Below are 22,429 nucleotides of genomic sequence, written 5' to 3'. Positions count from 1 at the left end.
AAATGCTGGCCTGGGGATGTACAGACAAAGTCCAGACTGTGTACAATCCCTTGCGAAGGGGAATATCTCTTTGGCCAGACTATGGACGAATTGTTGGAGAAGGCCGGAGATCCTAAGAAGGGTTTTCCATCGGTACCTCTACCCTCCTTTAAGAGATCGTTTCGGAAAAGAAAATTCATCCGAAGAAGATTCTTCAGGGAACCGGACAAGTCCGAAGAAAGAGGTCGAAAAGGTAGAGGCCTTCTCTTTGGTTCATCTCCAAAAAAATGAGCAGAAGCCAGGGAATGCTCAATCAGCCCAGGTGGGAGGGAGATTGTCATTGTTTTTCTCAGCTTGGGAACAGATTTCTCATAGTAATTGGATTTTGAGCCTGATTTAAATATGGTCTAAAATTTTAATTTCAAGCTTTTCCTCACAAGAGATTCATGATTGTTCCCTTTAGTTCCTCCCCAGAACGCCAGACTGCTCTCGTATCGGAAATTCAAGTCTTAATAAGGAAAAACATCCTGATTGAGGTTCCGGATTCAGAAAAGGGTCTCGGATTCTACTCCCCGCTCTTCTTGGTCCCGAAACCGGATGGGAGTTTCAGGACAATTATAAATCTAAAATCTTTAAATAGCTTCCTTTAAAGTAGACACTTTCAAAATGGAATCCTTGAAAACAGTAATAAAATAGCTTTTTCCCCACTGTTATATGGTAGTTCTCGATCTCAAGGATGCTTATTACCATATTCCCATTCATAGTTACTATCAGAAATACCTGAGGCTGCCCATTGAAATTGAGGGGGTGGTTAAACACTGTCAGTACACTGCACTTCCCTTTGGGTTAGCAATAGCCCCACGAATTTTCACCAAATTAATGGCAGAGGTTATGGCCCATATAAGAGAAAGAGACATTCTAATAATCCCTTACCTGGATGATCTCCTGATAGTGGGAAACTCTTTTGTTCAATGCGAGGCCCACCTTCGGGTGACCATGTCTGTCTTGGAGGGCTTGGGGTGGTTTCTAAATTTGGGAAAATCTAGATTAACTCCACTAAAAGCTCAGCAGTATCTGGGGGTCATTTTAGATTCTAAAAACAGTTATTTATCTGAAGAAAAAACTACAAGAATCCAGGGTTTGGCAAGACGGTGTATGGATAAACCCTCTGTCACTACGTAAAGCCATGTCGCTATTAGGGACCTTAACCTCGAGTTTTTCCGCAGTTCGTTGGTCACAATTTCATTCAAGGGCTCTTCAGTGGGATGTATTGTATAACAACTCGGTCCTAGAGGGACATTTAGACCGTGAGTTTACCCTGTGTCCTCAGGCCATACATTCCCTTCATTGGTGGTTACGACACGATAATCTTTCTAGGGGAGTCCCCTGGGAGTGTAAGCCAACGGCAGTCTTGACTACAGATGCGAGTGCTGCAGGTTGGGGAGCTCACTTCGAAGGAAACTTAGTTCAGGGGACCTGGTCAAGGAGTGAGGTACAGTTGTCATCAAATGTTAAGGAGCTTTTGGCGGTGGATTATGCGTTCAACAAGTTTCTTATATATTTACAGGGCCAGCATGTCCGTATACTCTCTGACAATCAAGTCTCGGTAGCTTATATAAATCACCAAGGGGGAACCCACTCAAGAGGCTTAATGAGGGTAGCGGACAGACCTCTTCAGAAGGCAGAAGATCATGGTCTCTCCCTTTCGGCTATTCATCTAAAAGGAAAAGAAAACGTCACAGCGGATTTCCTAAGCCGTACTTCCATAAAAGAGGGGGAATGGTCCTTGAATGCCACAATTCTGGAGAAGATTTGAGGAATGTGGGGTCTTCCGACAGTGGACTTATTTGCGACAACATTCTGTTCCCTAAACCCCAGAGAAGAACCCCTGACAGGGGACGCCTTTATGGTTCCCTGGAAATTCCCTCTGGCATATGCATTTCCTCCCATGATCCTGCTTCCAGCAGTTATCAGGAAGATCAGGGCAGACAAGGCCAGAGTAATACTCATATGCCCCTTTTGGCCCAAAAGACCGTGGTTCCCTTGTCTCCGAAAAATGTCCATATCAGATCCCTAGATCCTTCCGGAGATTCCGGACCTTCTCACTCAGGGTTCGGTTTCCCATCCTCCAGCCTCGAGTCTCCATTTGACGGCGTGGAATTTGAGAGGGTGCTGTTTACTACATTTGCAGGGAATCCCTTGTTGGTTAATACTCTCTTGTCTAGCAGAAAACTCGTTACCACCCGCATTTATGCTAGGACCTGGAGGAAGTTTTTATGATTTACTGAATTTAAACCAGAGGAGGGGCCCCTATTGGGAAAATACTAGAGTTTCTGCAGCGGGGCTTAGAGTTGGGGCTTACCACTAGTACCTTAAAAGTACAGGTGTCTGCTTTTGGGAGCTTTGTTTTCTTCCGATATTGCAGCAAATTATTGGATAGCACGATTTATGAAAGCTTCCTTTAGGTGTAGACCCATTATCAAAGCAAAATCCTCTCCCTGGGATTTGAATTTGGTCCTAGATGCCTTAACTAATCCTCCCTTCGAGCCCCTAGATTTAGTCTCCCAAAAAATTATTTTCCTTTAAAACAGCCCTGTTAGTGGCCCTGACTTCAGCCAGAAGAGTGAGTGACATACAGGCTCTTTCCATATGTCCGCCATTTGCTCAGATTCTGGATGATAGGATTGTATTAAAACCTGACCCAGCCTTTCTTCCAAAAGTAGTTCCATAGAACTCGGGAGGTAATTCTCCCAACTTTTTGCTCCCCCCCCCCCCCCAAAAAAAAAAAAAAAAATCAAAAAGAGAGGCTACACACGTTAGACGCGAGGAGGTGCGTACTCAAATACCTACAGATTTCAATCCGTTTTAGGAAGGATAATTCCCTATTTATATGCCATCAGGGGGCTAGAAAGGGTTGTAAGGCCTCAAAGTCTACGATTGCAAGATGGATTAGAGAGGCCATATCCCTCGCCTACTCCTCAGGGAATAAGGAGGTTCCGGAGGGGTTGAGAGCTCATTCCACCAGAGCGATGGCCACCTCCTGGGCGGAGAAGACAGGGCTTTCCATCGAAGAGATATGTAAGGCTGCCACTTGGTCTTCTCCTTCTACCTTTTATAGGCATTATAGATTGGACCTGGGTGTCTCTGCCGATCTCGCCTTTGGGAGAAGGGTGCTTCAAGCGGTGGTCCCTCCCTAATTTCCTTTCGTCTCTGTAATTCTCTCGTGGTGCTGTCATGGGAGAACGAATAAAGCCTTAGTTACTTACCGGTAACGGGATTTTTCGGAGCCCATGACAGCACCCGTATATTCCCTCCCTTCACTGGTGTTTTGCACTCCCGTAGAGTTGGCTTTCCTTGTTTTGTGCACCTTTGGGAGAAGTTGGTGAAAGTAATGTAATGATGTGTTTATTGTAACTAACCTTGGCGGTCCTCTCATGCTCTGTTAACTAAACTGAGGCGAGAGAGAGGTGCCGCCCTTTTTAACCTGTAGGTTTCCTGTCCTTGATGGGCGGATCCTCTCTCGTGGTGCTGTCATGGGCTCCGAAAAATCCCGTTACCGGTAAGTAAGTAACTAAGGCTTTTCTGCCCACTCTTCCGTAGAGGCCCCCTGTATTGAGTGTATGGCTTATTGTGGTTGTATAGATAGATAGATGGATAGATACTCCAGTCTCTGCTTGGGAACTCTGTGAAGCATCTGACTTATGAAGGTAATTGCTTGCTGTAGAAATTTTTAGGAGCTTCATCGCAAAAGGGGTGACTACATATGCACCTGCCAAATTTTAGTTAGTTGATTTATGCCTATATTTTTCTCACTTCACAAACTTAGACTATTTAGTGCTGATCATGTATCACACACAAATCAGATTACGAATATATTTAAACACTGGTAGTAATGTAACAAAATAGATAAAAAGCCAAAGTGGGTGAATACTTTCGCATGCCACTGTATATGAACCGCAATACCCCGACTGATGGCAGTTCTCTTGACATGAACATACAGCTTTATAGGCACAATATAGGGTTGTAAGGTCAGGCCAGGCATGCTATATGAATATGGCTTCCGAAACTTTGTTTAACCCCCTTTCCTGACATTTGACGTGTGTGTGTATGTATATATGTAGGTGTGATGGAAGGGAAGCATTTCTCAACCAATGAAGTATATATGTCTAGCTATTCATGCTGTTTCTGATGGGTTTTATTCGATCACCCATGACGGCACCATGAGAGAGGGGATCCGACCACCGAGGACAGGAAACCTACAGGCTAAAAGGGCGGCACCTCTCTCCCGCCTCAGTTTGGTTTCCTGTCCTTGATGAGGGGAACCTCGTGCAGGCTTACCTGTGATGAGGATGGATGATTCCTTCCCTTGCCTGGCCGACTGGGTTAGGTGGGGATGCCTTCTCCAGCTCTGTCGGTGCCGGGCTCCTGGTAGCACCACGGTGGGCTCAAGGGGGGCCTGCTACATAAGCAGTCGCTACATGAGCAGTCGCTATTTGAGCCGAGTCCCCTGCCTGGGGATGAGCGACTCCAGCGCAGCTGGGTGGAGTACCGGCCGAATCACTGGTGACAGGGGATGGTCCCAGCAGGGTCTTGTCACACCAGTGGTGTGTCTGGGGGAGTAGTCCTCCGCCGGATAGGGGGAGGGGCGCCGGATGCCGCCCGGGGGTCACGTAACCAGGAAGTTTTAGGTGCTGGGACTCAGTGTGCCAGTATATAATAAACTGGCTTCACTGAGCAGGTGCTTCCCAGCCCATCTGTAGTGACATGATGGAGTGAGCAGCAACAGCTACAACATCAGCTGTTGCGTGGGGAGCATATGGTGCGGCGTCCCCCTCGTGATGGCGATGGAAGCGACCATGGCGAGGCACAGATCTGGGAGTAGGTCCAGTAGACGGGACGAATCTGCAGACTCTAGGGAGGATTCCCCAGCTGAGAGTGGTCCTTTGTCTATGCTGGTACTGATCGATTAAGTACTTGGTAAGTTATCTTCGTGAATGTTCATTTGGTAGTAGACGCCCCTTCTTTCTTTTCAGTGAAAGAAGTGCTTTTCTAAATATAAACACAAGGAATGTGCCTTGTGCAGAACCCTATTGCCAAATTCTTACCCAAAAAAGGCTGTCTGTTATGCATTGACCAGACAGAAGCAGAGGAGACCAATAACTTCTCTTCAGGGTTAAAGTCCCTTGTTAAAACTGAAATTGGCAAAGCCCTCTCAAAAACAAAGAAACTGAAGGGTGGTGGGTGGGAGAGACAAGGAGATCTCCCCTGTATCTGATGGTGAGGACAGCTCACAGGATCTTTCCCTGATGGCATCATCCTCGGATAGTGACTCTGGTTGCCACTGTTTCACTCTGAATGAAGTGCATGCAGTGGTCAGGGCAGCCTGTTCCACAATGGGCATTGTGGATGCTAGGATGGAGAAATCATCCAAGATTTAATGTTCAGGGGTCTGGACCAAAAGAAAAGGGGCTTTCCCTTGAATGATAAAAATCCAGGTGTTAGTACCGAAGGAGTGGAAGAGGTCAGAGATAAAGGGATCCCTTCCACCTTCGTTTAAAAGAAGGTCCCCCTTCAAAGAATCATCTTATCTTCTTCCTAAGGTAGCAACTCTTTCATAGGACACAGGAGATAGTTTTGCCCTACTTCTGTTCCAATCCCATAAACCAAAATGAGGAAAAGTTACATACGTTAATGTCAGGAGATGTATAATCAATTAGTGTTCAGTTACTAGGGACAGTAGAAAAGATGGGTCATTCTTTATGTCACCAAGGTTCTAGGAAAGGGTGTAGGGCCACAAAACCCACTATTGCTAGGTGGATAAGGGATTCTATTGCTCTCGCCTGATTCATCGAGCAGTGATTAGGTGTTGCAAGGTCTAAGAGCTCATTCCACCCGGGTTGTGGCGACCTCCTGGGCGGAGAAAGCAGATGTTTCAATAGAAGAGATTTGTAAGGCTGCTACCTGGTCTTCTCCTTCTATAGGCACTATAGACTAGATATGGGTGTTTCTACCTCTCACCTTTGGGAGAAGGGTGCTCCAGGCTGTGGTCCCTCCCTAGAATTTTCAATCTCTGCAAATCTCTTGTGGTGCTGTCATGGGTGATCGAATAAAGTCTATTTACTGGTAATGGGATTTTGTGGGAGCACTCCCTTTAAGATTCAAAGGGCAAGAGCAGAGCCCAATGTAGCGACAACATGCTGGTGGTCAAGTACAAGGATAAGAGGGATGACCTTTTCTTGACCATCATACACTGTTATGGCAGCACCCCCACCACTGTACGAGGTTCCTCTACTCAGGTCACCAAACCAGACTGTGTCCTGGGGTACAACAGGAACATGGGGAGGAGTTGATCTCTCTGATCAAGTCCTCCAGCCATACAGTGCCATGAGAAAAGCCAAGGTGTGGTACAAGAAGACGGCAATGTATAACACTCTTGTGCTATCACGATATGCAAGCCAGACCGGGACCTTCCTTCAGTTGCACAACAAATTTTGGGGTCCATTTTTCTCCTGTTACTCTTGTGAAAATAAAAAATTTGTCTAAAACGTCTTTGTTCTACAGATCAAATTTCTGTGAAGTACCTGAAGATTCAAGGTGCTCACCATACATCTAGATAAATTTCTTGAGGGGTCTATCTTCCAAAACGGGATCCCTTGTGGGGGGTTTCCATTGTTTGGCCACATCAGGGGCTTTCCAAACGCAACATGGCATCCGCTCTAGATTCCATTTAAATGGTGCTCCTTCCTTCAGAGCCCAGCCGTGCGCACAGTAGTTTTCCCCCACACATGGGCTATCTGCGTGCTGATGAGAAATTGCACATTAAATTTTGGCGTTTCATTTTCTGCAGTTACCCTTAGGAAAATAAAACAAATTTGGGGAAAAAAAGTTAATTAACTTTTTTTTCCTTCCAAATTGCTTCAGTTCCTGTGAAGCACCTGATGGGTTAATAAACTTCTTCTTGAATGTGGTTATGAGCACCTTGAGGGGTGCAGTTTTTAGAATGGTGTCACTTTTGGTTATTTTCTATCATAGACCCCTTCAAAATCACTTCAAATGTGATGTAGTCCCCAAAAGGAAAAAAGAAAATTTAAACTTTTTTGGGGAAAAATAAGAAATCGCTGGTCAACTTTTAATAAAATTTTGTTCAGAAGTTTGTGTCAAAAATTGTGCTGATGTAAAGTAGACATGTGGGAAATGTTTATGGAGTATTTTATGACCTAACCCTGATTTTAAGGACATAAAAATTTCCAATATTTATTTTTCCACAAATAAATGCAAGTCATATCAAACAAATTTTAGCCCTATCATTAAGTACAATGTCATGAAAAAGCAGTCTCAGAATTACTGGGATCCATTGAAGCGTTCCAGCGTTATTACCTCAAAGTCACACTGGTCAGAATTGTAAAAATTGGCCTGGTCATGAATTTGAAAACCGGCTCGGGGTTGTCATCCAGATTAGTACTGTAGGAAATTTGGCGGACATGCCCATTTGTTTTTTCATTGAGTATGAAATGTGGGCGCATTTTAGCTACTGTATATAGCTGCACGTCTTGACCGCTAGTTTTATGATCAAAACAAATCTTATCAGAGGGAACTATGATGCTCTTTGGTCTGTCGACTTGAAAATAGATTGGGTACTATGATGAAAGTTAAGATTTGTCCTCTGCTTCTGTAGCTGACATCACCTTGGCCGAATGGGGTCGTAAAGCGATTGAAATTGCTGAAAATGAGATGCCCGGACTGATGAAGATGAGGGAAATGTATTCTGAGACCAAGCCTTTGAAGGGAGCCAGGATCGCTGGATGCCTGCACATGACACTCCAGACTGCTGTCCTTATAGAGACCCTGACAGTGCTGGGAGCAGAGGTGGGTGGTTTAATAACCTGCATAGTATGGTGAGGAGGTGACCACGTTACAGATGTGGAGCTCTTGTCTGGTTTGTTGCCAAGTGAAGGGCGAACGCTTCTGTTTCTGCTAGCCAACTCTCCATATGAGAACATAGTGAGATGAGTTATGATGGTTATCGATCCCTGTAGAGCAATATATACATGTTGCCTTCTCTTTTCAGGTGCAGTGGTCCAGCTGTAACATCTTCTCAACTCAAGATCATGCTGCTGCAGCCATTGCCAAAACTGGTGTACCGGGTGAGTGGTCTTAAAATCTGACCAGGTCCTATATAACCTTCTTTAAATCAATCAGATCTCTCTCAACATAATGTCCATTAGTCCATAATGTGGTAATTCTAATTATAGTTCTTAAATGTAATTTATTCTATCTTGTTAGTCTATGCCTGGAAGGGAGAGACTGATGAAGAATACATCTGGTGTATTGAGCAAACCTTGTTCTTCTCTGATGGCAAACCCCTTAACATGATCCTTGATGACGGTGGAGATCTTACCAACCTTGTTCACAACAAGCACCCTGAACTACTGAAAGGTGAGCCACTTTCCACAATTTTTCACCTTGCAGGTATTTTTATTATCACTAGGTGGCAGCATATACCAACCAGTGGTACAGAAAATGTTTGACCATCCTGTCTTAAGAACCAGTGTGTTTTTTTTTTTTTTTTAATTAATACAATATTGGCAGCACATAGATACTAATGCTCATTAGTGCTTTGAAGTTTCAGATTATATGATTTTCCTGCTAAGCATTTGGGAAGTCTAATTAGATGAGAATAATTTCCTAGATAAATAATTATTGTCAATGAATACACAACACTGTAAAAGTACACAAATGTATTAATCCTTTGTTTGCTCTTTTATTTTAATATATTAAATAAAAGCTATATTTTTAGTGTTAATTTACCCGAACAATAACGGACAAGTGAAGGGAGTTAGTTTTTGATACTTCGCTGAAAAAAATAGTTCACATAGTTCCCTATCTATTATCCCTCCTAAGCATTTATTCATGAACTTAGAATTCATTGTGTCCATACGAAGTCTGCAAACAACTGGATAATAGAGGGGATCAACTTGCGGCATACCAGAGAAACTGCATGAAAATAAAGAGAAGTATACCAAAAGGATCAGCTAAAATAATTGTCATAAAAACACTTAAAGCCAAATGGCTGATCACATAAACCATAAAAGTTGAATTCTGCCCTATCATACAATCACATGGTTAACCAATGGCAAAAAATTGTAAAAACACATAAATAAAGTGCTTAGTGCTGGATATGCAAAGCAATAAAGGCAAACCGTGTTCAATAATATGGAGCTAACAAAAATCAGTCAAACTGCAAGTCCATACAGCAGATTAATGCGGTGTATAGACGGATAATACATCACATAAGAGGAGTACCCACACCCACCTCTCAAAAAATAAAGGGAACACTCAAATAACACCTAGATCTGAATGAATGACCACAAAATCACACACATCAAGGAAATCAAATTTATTAACCAATGGAGGCCTGGATTTGTCCTTTAAAACAAGTCAAAATGAGGTTCAGTAGTGTGTGGCCTCCACGTGCTTGTATGACCTCCCTTCAAAACACCTGGGCATGCTCCTGATGAGGTTGTGGATGGTCTCCTGTGGGATCTCCTCCCAGACCTGGACTAGAGCATCCGCCAACTCCTGGACAGTCTGTGGTGCAACGTGACGCTGGTGGATGGAGCGATCATGTTTTCCCAGATGTGCTAAAACGGATTCAGGTCTGGGGAATGGGCGGGCCAGTCCATAGCTTCAATGCCTTCATCTTGCAGGAACTGCTGACACACTCCAGCCACATGAGGTCTGGCATTGTCCTGCATTAGGAGGAACCCAGGGCCAACCGCCCCAGCATATGGTCTTACAAGGGTCTGAGGATCTCATCTTGGTATCTAATGGCAGTCAGGCTACCTCTGGCAAGCACATGGAGAGCTGTGCGGCCCTCCAAAGAAATGCCACCCCACACCATTACTGACCCACTGCCAAACCGGTCATGCTGAAGGATGTTGCAGGTAGCAGATCGCTCTCCACGGAGTCTCCAGACTGTCACATGTGCTCAGTGTGAACCTGTTTTTATCTGTGAAGAACACAGGGCGCCAGTGGCGACTTTGCTAATCCTGGTGTTCTGTGGCAAATGCCAAGCGTCCTGCACGGTGTTGGGCTGTGAGCACAACCCCCATCTGTGGACGTCGGGCCCTCATACCACCCTCATGGAGTCGTTTTCTAACCATTTGTGCAGACGCATGCACATTTGTGGCCTGCTGGAGGTCATTTTGCAGGGCTCTACCAGTGCTCCTCCTGTTCCTCCCTGCACAAAGGCGGAGGTAGTGGTCCTGCTACTGGGTTGTTGCCCTCCTACGGCCCCCTCCACTTCTCCTGGTATACTGGCCTGTCTCCTGATAGCGCCTCCAGCCTCTGGACACTACGCTGACACACAGCAAACCTTCTTGCCACAGCTCGCATTGATGTGCCATCCTGGATGAGCTGCACTACCTGAGCAACTTCTGTGGGTTGTAGAGTCTGTCTCATGTTACCATGAGTGTGAAAGCACAACCAACATTCAGAAGTGACCAAAACATCAGCCTGAAAGCTTTGGTACTGAGATGTGGTCTGTGGTCCCCACCTGCAGAACCACTCCTTTATTGAGGGTGTCTTGATAATTGCCAATAATTTCCATCTATTGTCTATTCCATTTGCACAACAGCATGTGAAATTGATTGTCAATCTGTTGCTTCTAAGTGGATAGTTTGATTTCACAGAAGTTTGATTTACTTGAAGTTATATTCTGTTGTTTAAGTGTTCCCTTTATTTTTTTGAGGCATATATCTATCTCCTGATAGACCTAATATACAGTATGCAAATCTATATCACGTGAGGTAAAAATCACCTAACCCCAGTCGCATAATAACCAAACCAATAATATCCTAATAGTGCTTACGAGGGAAAAAAAAGTAAATATAAACTTTGGGTCAAAAAAAAAACGTACTGCCAGCACAAGCAATTACATGGTGTGCATGAGTCTGTTCATGTATGAAGACCACCTACGGCAACCTGGACCGTAAAGAATGCATTGATAAGGCTATGTGCCCACGATGCAGAAATGCTGCATATTTTTTCCGCTTCTCCCTGGCAGGAAAAAAACGCATGCGGTTTTTACATGCGTTTGTCAAGCGTCTTTGCATGCATTTCTGCATGCGGGTTATCAAGCGCTTTTCCAAGCGATTTTAGCATCACTTGGAAAAGTGCTTGACAGCTTGTTCACACTATATAAATCCATGCAACCGGCATGGATTTACAGTAGTGTGACCAAGTTGGTTAACTAAAAAAAAAAAAAAAATGTCCTCCCGGTGTTTTCTCTTCTGCGTCCGGTGTCTGCAATGTCGTCATTGAGTCATGTGACAGGTCACATGACTCAATGACGTCATGGCAGGTCCTTCACAACACCGCGGCCCATACAGCAGACCAGACGGAGGGGAGAAAACACCGGGAGGACATCGTACATGCTGCGTATTTTTCCGCAATGATGATCCGCAGCGGAAATTTCCGCAGCATGTGCACAGCACATGCGGATTATCATTGGGGACCATGGGGCACGCATTACCAAGCGTTTAAGCGTTTTCGTTGTGGAAATTCAGCGGCAAAAAACTCTTGAAAAACGCATAGTGGGCACGCAGCCTAAGGAAAGAAAAGCGATGGCCCATGTGTATCGCCACTACAATTGTGGCTTTATCAGGGGCAAGAATACAGATTTGGTTATACCTACTGTGGGTTTTTTTTTATATTTTTTTATTTTTTTTTTTTTGCTATTGGTTAACCATGTGTTTTTGATAGGGCAGAATTGAATTCTATTATGGGTTTGTGATTCGCCATTTGGCTTTGTAAGTGTTTTTAATGTTGTCTTTTGGCTTTCATGTACAATAAACATTATTTTAGATTTCCTTTTGCATACTTCTCTATATTTTCATGTCCATATGAAGTCTGGCACTAATAGGCATGCCACACACTGTCCTAACTGGAAATGTCAAATTACCAATTTATTCATTTTCATGGAGGAAAACCAGGAACATGTACAACGCAAAGTTGTAAGGTTTAGGTTGTCACTCGCTAATCCTCCAGCTTGGTATGGGTTTTGCACTAACAGTTCTATGGGCTTTGGTTAATGAACTATGATCCTATTTAGGCATTAAAGGAATTTCCGAAGAGACCACAACTGGTGTACACAACCTGTACAAAATGAAGAGCGAGGGCAAACTGAAGGTTCCTGCTATTAATGTCAATGATTCAGTTACTAAGGCAAGTACATGGGAACTCCTATTCCATAATATCTAGGTCATACATTAAATTTGCGGTCAGACTTCGGTGGCGAGGACCATCCCAACGATTAAGTATTTGCCCTTGCGCATTTCCTTCCCTCTATTAGTTTTAATACAGCAGGCTTATGGGACATCTAACTTATTTATAACTTTTTTCTCTATTCCCTGCAGAGTAAATTTGATAACTTGTATGGTTGCCGAGAGTCACTAATTGATGGCATTAAGCGTGCCACTGATGTTATGATCGCCGGGAAGGTTGCAGTAGTGGCTGGTTATGGAGATGTTGGGAAAGGTTGTGCTCAGGCATTGAGAGCCTTTGGTGCTAGAGTCATCATTACAGAGATTGACCCCATCAATGCTCTGCAGGCAGCCATGGAAGGTGAGGATGCATAATATAGGTAATGTGTCAGGTCGCTACACCTCCCTAATTGCCAACAGATCGGTTCATAGACCTATGGGTATGTTACTGCAAAGTTTCTGTAACAAATATGTATGTTATTTTATTTTTTTTTTTTAACCCGTTTATGATGGGGCCATTTTTCCTTTTTGTGCTTTCAAATTTTGCTCCCCTTCTTCCCAGAGCCATAACTTTTATTTTTTTTTTTATTCAGTATGGTCTTGTGAGGACTTTTTTACAGGAAGAGTTGTACTTTTGAACAACCCCATTGGTCTTGCCATATGGTGCACTGGAAAACAAATTCCAAATGCAGCAAAATTGCAAAAGTGCAATTCCAGAATTATTTTTTTTTTGTTCACCATGTTCACTAAATACTAACACTGACCAGCTATTATGATTCTCCAGGTCATTACGAGTTCATAGATGCCAAACATGTATAGGTTCTCTTTTTATTGAAGTGGTGAAAAAAAATATCCAAAGCTTGTTTAACCCCTTTAAAGCCCAAGATGTACTAATACGTATCTGCGCCCTGGGCTTTAAGAGCCTGATACGTATTAAGTACGTCTTTGCGATCGCGCCCGCACACGGGCTGTGCGGGCGCGGTAGCCGCCGGGTGTCAGCTCATAGTCACAGCTGACACCCGGTGCTATGTTCAGGGAGCCGTCTCGCACCGTTCCTGGCACATTAACCCCTGTAATGCTGCGATCGAAGTCTATCGCAGCATTGCGGAGGCAAGGAGGTGATCGGGATACTCGCCTCTCCTGTCGGTGTCCAGCGATGTCTGCCGTTGCTTCCTGGATGTCATGACCACATCCGGGTCACCAGACAGCAGGAAGATATTTTGGTCATGCGCAGTGCATGACCAAAGTATCTTCTGCATCTACAGCTCTTTAGTATCGCCGTGTCCGGAATGACCTGACCTATAAAACTGTCCCACTAGTTAACCCCTTCAGTGAACACGGTAAAAAACGAAGCAAAAAACAATGCTTTATCATACCGCCAAACAGAAAATGGAATAACACGCGATCAAAAAGATGAATATAAATAAAAATGGTACCGCTGAAAACGTCATCTTGTCCCGCAAAAAACAAGCCGCCATACAGCTCAATCAGCTGAAAAAGTTATAGCTCTCAGAATAAAGCGATGCAAAAAAATATCTTTTTCTATAAAATATCTTTTTTTTTGTAAAAGTGCCAAAACATAGAAAAACAATATAAATGTGGTACCGCTGTAAACGTACTGACCTGAAGAATAACGCTGCCTTATCAATTTTACCACACACGGAACAGCATAAAAAACCCATAAAAACAATTCAGGAATTGCTGGTTTTTGTTTATTCTGCCTTCCAAAAAATCGGAATAGAAAGCGATCAAAAAATGTCAAGTGCCTGAAAATGGCACCAATAAAAACGTCAAGTCATCCAGCAAAAAAAAAGCTGTCACATGACTGTTGGGCAAAATATGGAAATTATAGCTCTAAAAAATATGGCGATGCAAAAACTAGATTTTACCAAAAAATGCGTCTTTTAATGTGTGACAGCTGTCAATCATAAAAGCCTGGTATGATTCTGGTATCACTGTAATTGCACGGACCCGAAGAATAAAGTCGTCTAATCACTTATACTGCACGAGGAACGGCGTAAAAAATAAACGTTGGGTTAGGTTTGAGATTTTTTTTTTTTTTGAAAAGTTAAAAAAATGACGATATGTCGACTAGTGTTGAGCGCAAGTGCTTGCTACTTAAGACCAATGACAACTTATTCAATATGATGACCTAATGTTATCAAATTCTGTGTCATACCTCTGGGTTCAAAATGTTCACTAATACCCCTTGATAAAATCCTTGAGGGGTGTAGTTTCCACTATTTAGGCACACCAGGGGCTCTCCAAACACGACATGGTGTCCGCTCTCGATTCCAGCCCATCTTGCGTTGAAAAAGTCACACAATGCTCCTTCCCTTCTGAACTCTGCCGTGCGGCCAAACACTGTATTTTCCCCACATATGGGGGTATTGGCGTACTCGGTAGAATTTGCACAAAAATTGGGGCTAAAACATTTTGGTGTGGGGGGGGGATATATATATATATATATATATATATATATATATATATATATATATATATATATATATATATATATATATATATATATATATATATATATATATATATATATATATATATATATATATATATATATATATATATTTTTTGAGACCCATAGCATCTCCATTTTTCGTGATCTGGGGCTGTGTGAGGGCTTATTTTTTGCACAACGAGCTGACCTTTTTATTGATGCTATTTTTGGGTAGATGGGATGTTTTGCTTGCCTATTATTGAATTTAATTCTGGCGGTTTTTGATTATTTTTTTTTTTGTGCTGTCTGCTGATTTTGGATTCATTCTACTTATATATTGATCGGCGATTCTGAAGGCTTCGATACAAAATGTTTTTTTTTTTTGTTTTGAATGAAGCGAAAGGGGGTGCTCTGAATATATTATATTTCTTCAGTAGTCTCCATGGGAGACTAGAGGCTGCGTCATCTGATCACGTCTGCTATGTGTAACAAGTGCTCATTTGCTATAGCAGACCCTGGGTTGTCATGCCAACCCCTCAGCGACCTGCGATGTGACGCGCTTCCAATTTTGCCATGTTAAATGCCGCGGTCTGAGTTTAACAGCGCCATTTTAACATGTTAACAGCAGCGGGTGGATGGCGCTTCCACCTGCAGCTGTTGGGGGCACAGCTGTCGTGCCAGGAAAGATGCAGGCTCAGCCCCAGAGCCCTCCTAAAAGGGGGAGACCAAACATGCGCCGTGCATGTTGTGAAGGGGTTAATATAAAACTCAAGGTCCTGCTTGTCATATGCATATTATTCAAGGGTTGGATCCTTTAATCACTCCTTCAGGGAGCGTGACTTTCCCTAGTGATCTATGGAAGCACCTGGTGACCACAAATCTCTTGAATGCGTGCAATCTACTGCCTTCCTGGGCATGTGTGAATGAAGCTAGGCATAGTGCATCTAGTTTCACTGCACATGCTCAGACAATTGCACTCTTGCACAAGATTTATGGCCACTGACATTTTATTTTTATGGCGGATGTTAATCGTGGCACTGTGGTCTGGTTACAGGATCAAAGCCCAGTCTAGTCTGAATTGACTCCCCACTAGACTAGTCATAGCTAGTGTGCATATTCCTGTAGAAGGTGTTTAGCGAGAAGTCTTAAATGTTAGGTTAATGCCTTTAGGTGCCAAACATTACGGTGGCGGTGTGGGAGGTATATGGGACCTGACAGGTTCCTTTTTAAGAATACCGTACCCTGTTCTTTTTTCTTACCTACAATATGGTCATACTCACAAACTGAAAACTATGGTAGAAATATGGTCAGTGTTCGGGTTGGATTTCTGCTGCTACGTGGTAGAATATGAACCCAATACATGTGAAGTATTGAACCATGGCACTTAAGTTGCATTTCAATAAGGTTTTTATTTCAGCTTTGATATTTTTGGATACAACAGAAGCCAACATCTCCCTTTTTAGGGGCCTCTGTCATGGCCTTCGGCTGAAGGGCACACAATCTGCACCACACAGGCTGTGACCAAGGCCCCGGAACGGACATAATGTTGGCCTCTACTGTATATATGGGAACCAAAGCTGACATTAAAAACATTTCTATAAATGAAAATTGAGTTCTGTGATTAAATACTTCACAAATTATAGTAGTGATGTCATCAAGCTCCTCACCATCATCGGTAAAGGACAAGTTGCCCGTTTAATCAATCTTGCGTGGGGTGACTACTATTGCAGCCAGGGACTATAAGTGAATGCAGTTGTCTCTCACCAGGTTATGAGGTTACCACTATGGATGAGGCTTGCAAAGAAGGGAACATATTTGTCACCACAACAGGATGCACAGACATTGTGGAGGGGAGGTAAGCATGTCTTTCATCTTTATACTCATGTTGCATTGCCAGAGATTGCGTAAAACAGAAGCATCAAAATACTGTTTTAAGGCCGTCCCATTCTATACTGCATATTGGCCGGATTTTTCTCAATTTCATTAATTAACTGATTAGCTATTCACTATTCCCTATGCTTGGCACTGGGCAAACTGTAAAAGCTGACTTCATTATGGCGACTTCATTCGATTCGGTCCTTCCTCTAACCTTACTCGTCTGTTCTTTTATCAGACACTTCCAGGAGATGAAGGACGATTCTATTGTCTGCAACATTGGCCACTTTGATGTTGAACTAGATGTGAAGTGGTTGAATGAAAATGCTGTTAAGAAAGTGAATATAAAGCCACAGGTAAGATCTATGCCAGATGTTATTATGGAGGGGCTTAAAGGGAATCTGTCACCAGGTTTTTGCTACCTAAATGGAGAGCTGCATGATTCAAGTGGTCACTTACTGGGCTGCTCAGTAAAAACGTGGTGTGGTTTGCTTAATAAAGGCATTGTTTTATCAGGAAATTAAAACTAGAGGCCTATTGCCTACTAGTCTGAGTTTGCTCAACCACTGGCAGTTTTCTGCCTATGCACATTGTACACAGAGCTGCCAATCAGTGGTTGTGGACAGGGTTACAGGGCTCGGCATCCAGAAATCTGGTAGATCTGCAGCAGGAAAAAAAAGTTTTAAATCAAAACTGCAGTAAACAGTATAGTCCCACATGGCTATAATCTGGGTCTTTGCACCCAATTCATGCTGCTATCAGATGGGGATCAAAAACCTGATGACAAATCTCCTACTGAAAATGTTACTGTTTTGAAAACTCCCTTTTTTTTTCTTACCATGCGAAGATAACACGCAAGATCAGTTATTTGTACATTTTGGAGGGCTACTTCTATTTAGGCTGTTCTTGTAAAGATAGGAATATCTGCATCCATGTGCCAGCCACTGTAGGTGGCTCCCCTGAGTCAGCTGAACGTGGATGTCTAATGAAAGTTACAGAAATGACCTGTCAGAGTACTGTGCTACCTCTATCTTCAGAGTTGAGAAAACTCTGTAGCTCCCTGCTAGGAGTTTCTGTAGCTCCTATTCACTTCTATGGGGGTTAGGGAAACGACATGGCTCACTGCAAGCCTGCCTTTTGTTTTGTTGGCCCCCTCCCTCTGTCAAACTTATTGAATGTCCCAGTCAACCTCAACCTCTGGGGTTAACCAAGCCAACTGTGTACACTACCTCTGCAGTTGTCAGTACTTCTAGCATGAAGTGAGCAAGAGGAGAGCGGTAGGCATAGCATCTCTAGACACAGGGAAGGCAGTGAATATTTATTTTTTATATACTTAATACCAAGTATCCTTTTACTGCTTTCTATATATCTTTCCGTCACTAGGTGTCTGACTTATTCATGTCCTTTCCCAATGTACGTACATTGACCCCCTAGTGGAGAAAACAAGATATGCATGTGTGTGATGGCCATCTTTTATCCTCATAAAAAGGAGAAAAATTCACTGCAGCTTGTAATATTTTGAGTATCCATGTTTAGGCATTCCAAATTTGTTTAGATTTATTATGTAGAATATCTAACAGTGTTTCATGATCCATGTGACTGGGATTGGATGAAGAGTAGTATTGTATGTTCACTTAAGCTGGTGCTCTCACTTTGTACCCACAGATGTAACACATTCATTCAGAGAAAGTCACCACATGTAGCGTGAACCTGGAACTAACCTCTTTAACCTCCTTCCCTGACAGGTGGACAGATACCTCTTGAAAAATGGACGACACATTATTCTTCTTGCTGAGGGCCGACTGGTGAATTTGGGATGTGCTATGGGTCACCCGAGCTTTGTAATGAGTAACTCTTTTACTAATCAAGTTATGGCTCAGATTGAACTTTGGACCAACACTGACAAATATCCCATAGGGGTTTATTTCCTGCCCAAGAAGGTAAGTTCTGTAGGCAATTTGTATTCCTGTCTTGTGGGCTTTGTACCCAAGACAACTTCCTAGATGTAACCAATAAAACTACAGACGTAAAGGAGTTGTAGGGTTTTGTTTTGGGGGTGTCCTCCCCTTCTTCCTGGGATTATTTCCCCCTTGTAAGCACCGTATTAGACTCTACAGCGTGGCCTGGGTGAACATTTTCACTCGGCCTTCTAAAACCATCTGATTGCGGTCTTTTACTGTAGTTGACGATACTTTTTTAATAAGTTGGTTTCTTTTGGACTCCTTGCCAGCTTTTTAAATTGTCTTTTGTAATTTTGAAGAGCGGAGGCCAGGAACTCTTAAATTGTTTTGAATTGCATATGCAATCTCCGCTATATCTGATATATTAAAGTACTGAATCATTATTCAGGCCATCGTAGAGGACTTCTCAGAAGGCTTCCGTACTTCTAAACATTTATTGATTAGACATGTCATCAATGTATCATCAGCAGGGGGTCCTACTGCTGAGGCCCTCTCCGATTGCATGGATTGTTATTACTTTTAGTTTGCTATTAAGCTTAGAAGCTCAGCATATGAGCGCTGAATCCATATACCGCAGAGGCACAGATAAAAATGGGACATTTTGCTCCTCCATAGTAGTAAGTGTCACGTTTGGATCATATGACTTGATTTGATTCATGTTGCGCTGCTAATCTAAAGTTGGCATGAGTTATAACATTGCGCATACTACACTTGAAGACTTCTGCTTTCATGGGTCTTTGCTGGAGCTGAATAGATGACATGCCTCTTACTGACAGAACGGTGTACCTGTGCTGACAGTTTTGAAGGGGTTTGCTTAAAGGGAACCTGTCAGCAGGTTTGTGCTATGTAAGCCGGAGATGGAGGCTGAAACACAATATTCAGGGTTGTCACTTGTCAAAGTGTGTGCTGTTTACTAACTATGAAGGATTTATCATTAAGATATTAACCTTGCTGGACTACATTAGTTTGGCAACGCCCCATCCCCGATGATAAGCAGCTCACTGTCTATGGACTTTGTACATGGAGAGCCTGGTGTAGGCGGGGCTAGCTTTCTCAGCTCTGCTTCATTCTAAATCTAAAATTTGTGTCCGAACTGCTGCATCCAGTAAACTGAGAGAAGCTGAATCCAGCGATGTAGGAAAATGATACATTATGCAGCTCTCAGATGAGGTAGCAAAAACCTGCTGACAGTTTCTCTTTTAAGTGATTTTTGCCAACTTTCACCTATTTAGTAGGTAAGTGATGACTGGTAGATAACTGGGACTTTCTCTTGTTAGATCTCACCAATTGTGAAAATTCGAAGTCCCAAACTGTGTGGTGGTCAAGCATCATGACTCAAACTGCTTGTTAGTGGAGAGAAGTGTGAAAAGGTCTGCTCTCTTCAGCAGTTCAATACTGTTTAATAAAGCAATCGCCTTTTCACACAGGAGATTTAGGGCTTAGTTCTCATACTTCCAACAACTTTATCAATTATTACGTACCTTCTCAGCCAAATGCACTGTAAGGCTATGTGCCCACGATGCAGAAATGCTCAGGATTTTTTCCTGAGTGTTTCTGCATCTCCCTGGCAGAAAAAAAACGCATGCGGATTGTACATGCGTTTTCCTGCCAGGGACATGCGGAAATGGAGTGTTATTCACTGGCATTTCCTCATGCGATTTGACAAGCGCTTTCCAAGCGATTAACATCACTTGGAAAGTGCTTGTGACAACTAGGTCACACTATATAAATCCATGCAAACAGCATGGATTTATATAATGTGACCCGAGAGAGTGGTTAAAAATAAAAAAAATAATCTAATGCTTACCTTCCGATGGCCCTCGAGACTTGCTGCACTCCTGTGCTGGCTGCCGTCAGATCGCGGTACGCTGTACTGAAAAGACCTGCCGTCACATGACTGTGACGTCAGCGCAGGTCCTTCAGTCCTGCGCGATCTGTCGGCAGCCAGCACAGGGAAGGAGTCCGGGGGCCGTCGGAAGGTGAATATAATCTTTAGTTTTCATTTTATTTATTTATTTTTTTTTATGGTACCTGGGTGTGGAGGACAGGAGACTCTCCTCCACAACCAGGTACCATCCACACATTAGAACGCGCCAATTACGCAAGTACAGATGCAGTCTTGCGGAATTGGCGCGTTCTAATGCAAGTCAATGGCGGCGAAAACGCAGCGCTTCCGCAAAATTAATGGACATGCTGCAGATTTTTGAGCGTAGCATAAACGCTGCGGAAAAATCCACAGCATGGGCATTGAAAGTGCGGAATTGCATTGGAGACAATGGAGGAAGGTTTACCAAGCGTTTTACGCTGCGGAAATTCTGCAGTGTAAACGCTTGAAAAACGCATCGTGGGCACACAGCCTTAGCTCTTGCACACAGTTCTGTCAAACGAGAGAACTGATATCTATTTTACTTGGCGAAGAACCGTGTAGCAGAATAGATGGCATATCGCTCATGGTCTTAGCAAATTGTCTGCGATTTAAAGAGTTCTGCCATTTCCTGTAATGAGTGGACAATTGACACTGAGTGCCACTCATGCTCGACCACCACTCCTGTGTCAGTGAATTTGGGACTCCCAATACTAGTGTCTGAACAAGCCCTTATAGGTGTTTTTCCCACAAACTAAGTATCTGTTCAGTAGAACTTTAGAAGAATAATTTCCACAATTGGATGTTTTGGAAAAGGTTCCTTCAGTGAGACACGGCCATTACGCAGTACACATGCAGTCTGATCTTCCCAGTGCTGCTCTCCTCACATGTACTTGAGACCTATCATGGACTACCATTTCTGACTATGGTCCCTTGACAGCTTTTCAAAGTACATTTTCTCTGAAACGCCAGTGCATGTCCTAAAATATACCTGGCTGCAGACATGTTATTCAGGATGTCTGCGGTGTGGGCAGCATGAATTGCCTGGCAGGTTCTCTTTAATTCAGGTTTTTGACAAGCGGGCATCATTCTGCCATAAACGCTGGTCTGATCACATGAACAAATAGCGTCGTAAAGACTCATGAAGCTCTAAATTTGAATGAATAGACCCATAGTTGTAATGTTAAAAGCATGTCCTCTAAGCACATTTTTAGATTTAAATGTTTGTTTTTTTTTTCAGCTTGATGAAGCAGTGGCCTCTGCTCATCTAGACAAGCTTGGAGTAAAACTCACAAAACTTACAGAAAAGCAAGCCAAATACCTTGGGCTGGAAAAGGAGGGACCCTTCAAGCCTGATCATTACAGATACTGAGTTACTTCACTGATCCAAAGAGAAGCTGACTGAAGCAAGACCTTCCAGGGCTACCCTTATCTGTATAACGTTGACCCCTTGGCCATTACTAAACTGACTTTTTAAAACCCTGAAGCAATCGTTTAATTTCCTCCTTGACATTCACTTTGTATGAAAACTGTACCTCACTTTGCTGGCTGTTTAGGGTGTCAACAATGTAGACCAGGTTTTACTGCTTTATGGATTATCTGAAGTCTATACTTCAATTTACTGTTCAGATTATCCTTGTTATGTTTTTGGAGTTTTCTGTGAAACGCTTGAGTTATATAAAACCCACTTTGTTACTACTTGTGTTATTTTGTCATCTACCTCCTACAAAGATTAAAACTGAAGACGTTGTCCACTACCCTAACTCCATTACGGTTTTTGCCTTAAATGCCTAAAGATAATGCCTATAAAAACTTCTACATACTACTTCTGCCAATGTTCCTGTTTTATGCTTTTCTGCTTCACTTCTTGTGCTCGAGCAACAGCTCTGCTACTACAGCCATTACTTCCTCTACCGGATCTTCTGGTTGCTTCTGACTACATTTCGCAGCATCCCTTGTGCTTGGCTGCAAGTCAGCAGTGAGCACCCCACACATCATGAAAAGTCAGAAGTCTAATGTCATATCAGATTCC

At 43.0% G+C, this 22,429-nt stretch overlaps 1 protein-coding gene across 1 annotated transcript in view; it reads left to right on the top strand.

The window, feature by feature from the left end:
- The window catches only part of AHCY (adenosylhomocysteinase), a 29,865-nt gene extending 7,770 nt beyond the window's left edge, over positions 1 to 22,095 (top strand). Inside the window, exons 2-10 of the mRNA XM_073683766.1 lie at positions 7,655 to 7,845; positions 8,048 to 8,123; positions 8,263 to 8,415; positions 12,092 to 12,204; positions 12,396 to 12,603; positions 16,465 to 16,552; positions 16,811 to 16,928; positions 18,318 to 18,512; positions 21,638 to 22,095. Coding sequence (XP_073539867.1) covers positions 7,655 to 7,845; positions 8,048 to 8,123; positions 8,263 to 8,415; positions 12,092 to 12,204; positions 12,396 to 12,603; positions 16,465 to 16,552; positions 16,811 to 16,928; positions 18,318 to 18,512; positions 21,638 to 21,769 — 1,274 coding nt within the window. The 3' untranslated portion in view covers positions 21,770 to 22,095. The remainder of the gene's footprint in view (positions 1 to 7,654; positions 7,846 to 8,047; positions 8,124 to 8,262; positions 8,416 to 12,091; positions 12,205 to 12,395; positions 12,604 to 16,464; positions 16,553 to 16,810; positions 16,929 to 18,317; positions 18,513 to 21,637) is intronic.
- Positions 22,096 to 22,429: the final 334 nt, after the last annotated feature.

This window comes from Phyllobates terribilis, unplaced genomic scaffold (assembly GCF_046119375.1).
Source record: "Phyllobates terribilis strain yellow unplaced genomic scaffold, ASM4611937v1 Scaffold_5__5_contigs__length_657084704, whole genome shotgun sequence".
Taxonomy (NCBI): Eukaryota; Metazoa; Chordata; class Amphibia; order Anura; family Dendrobatidae; genus Phyllobates; species Phyllobates terribilis.
The sequence above is the reverse complement of the archived record's forward strand: the minus strand, read 5'-3'. Positions and strand labels throughout refer to the sequence as shown.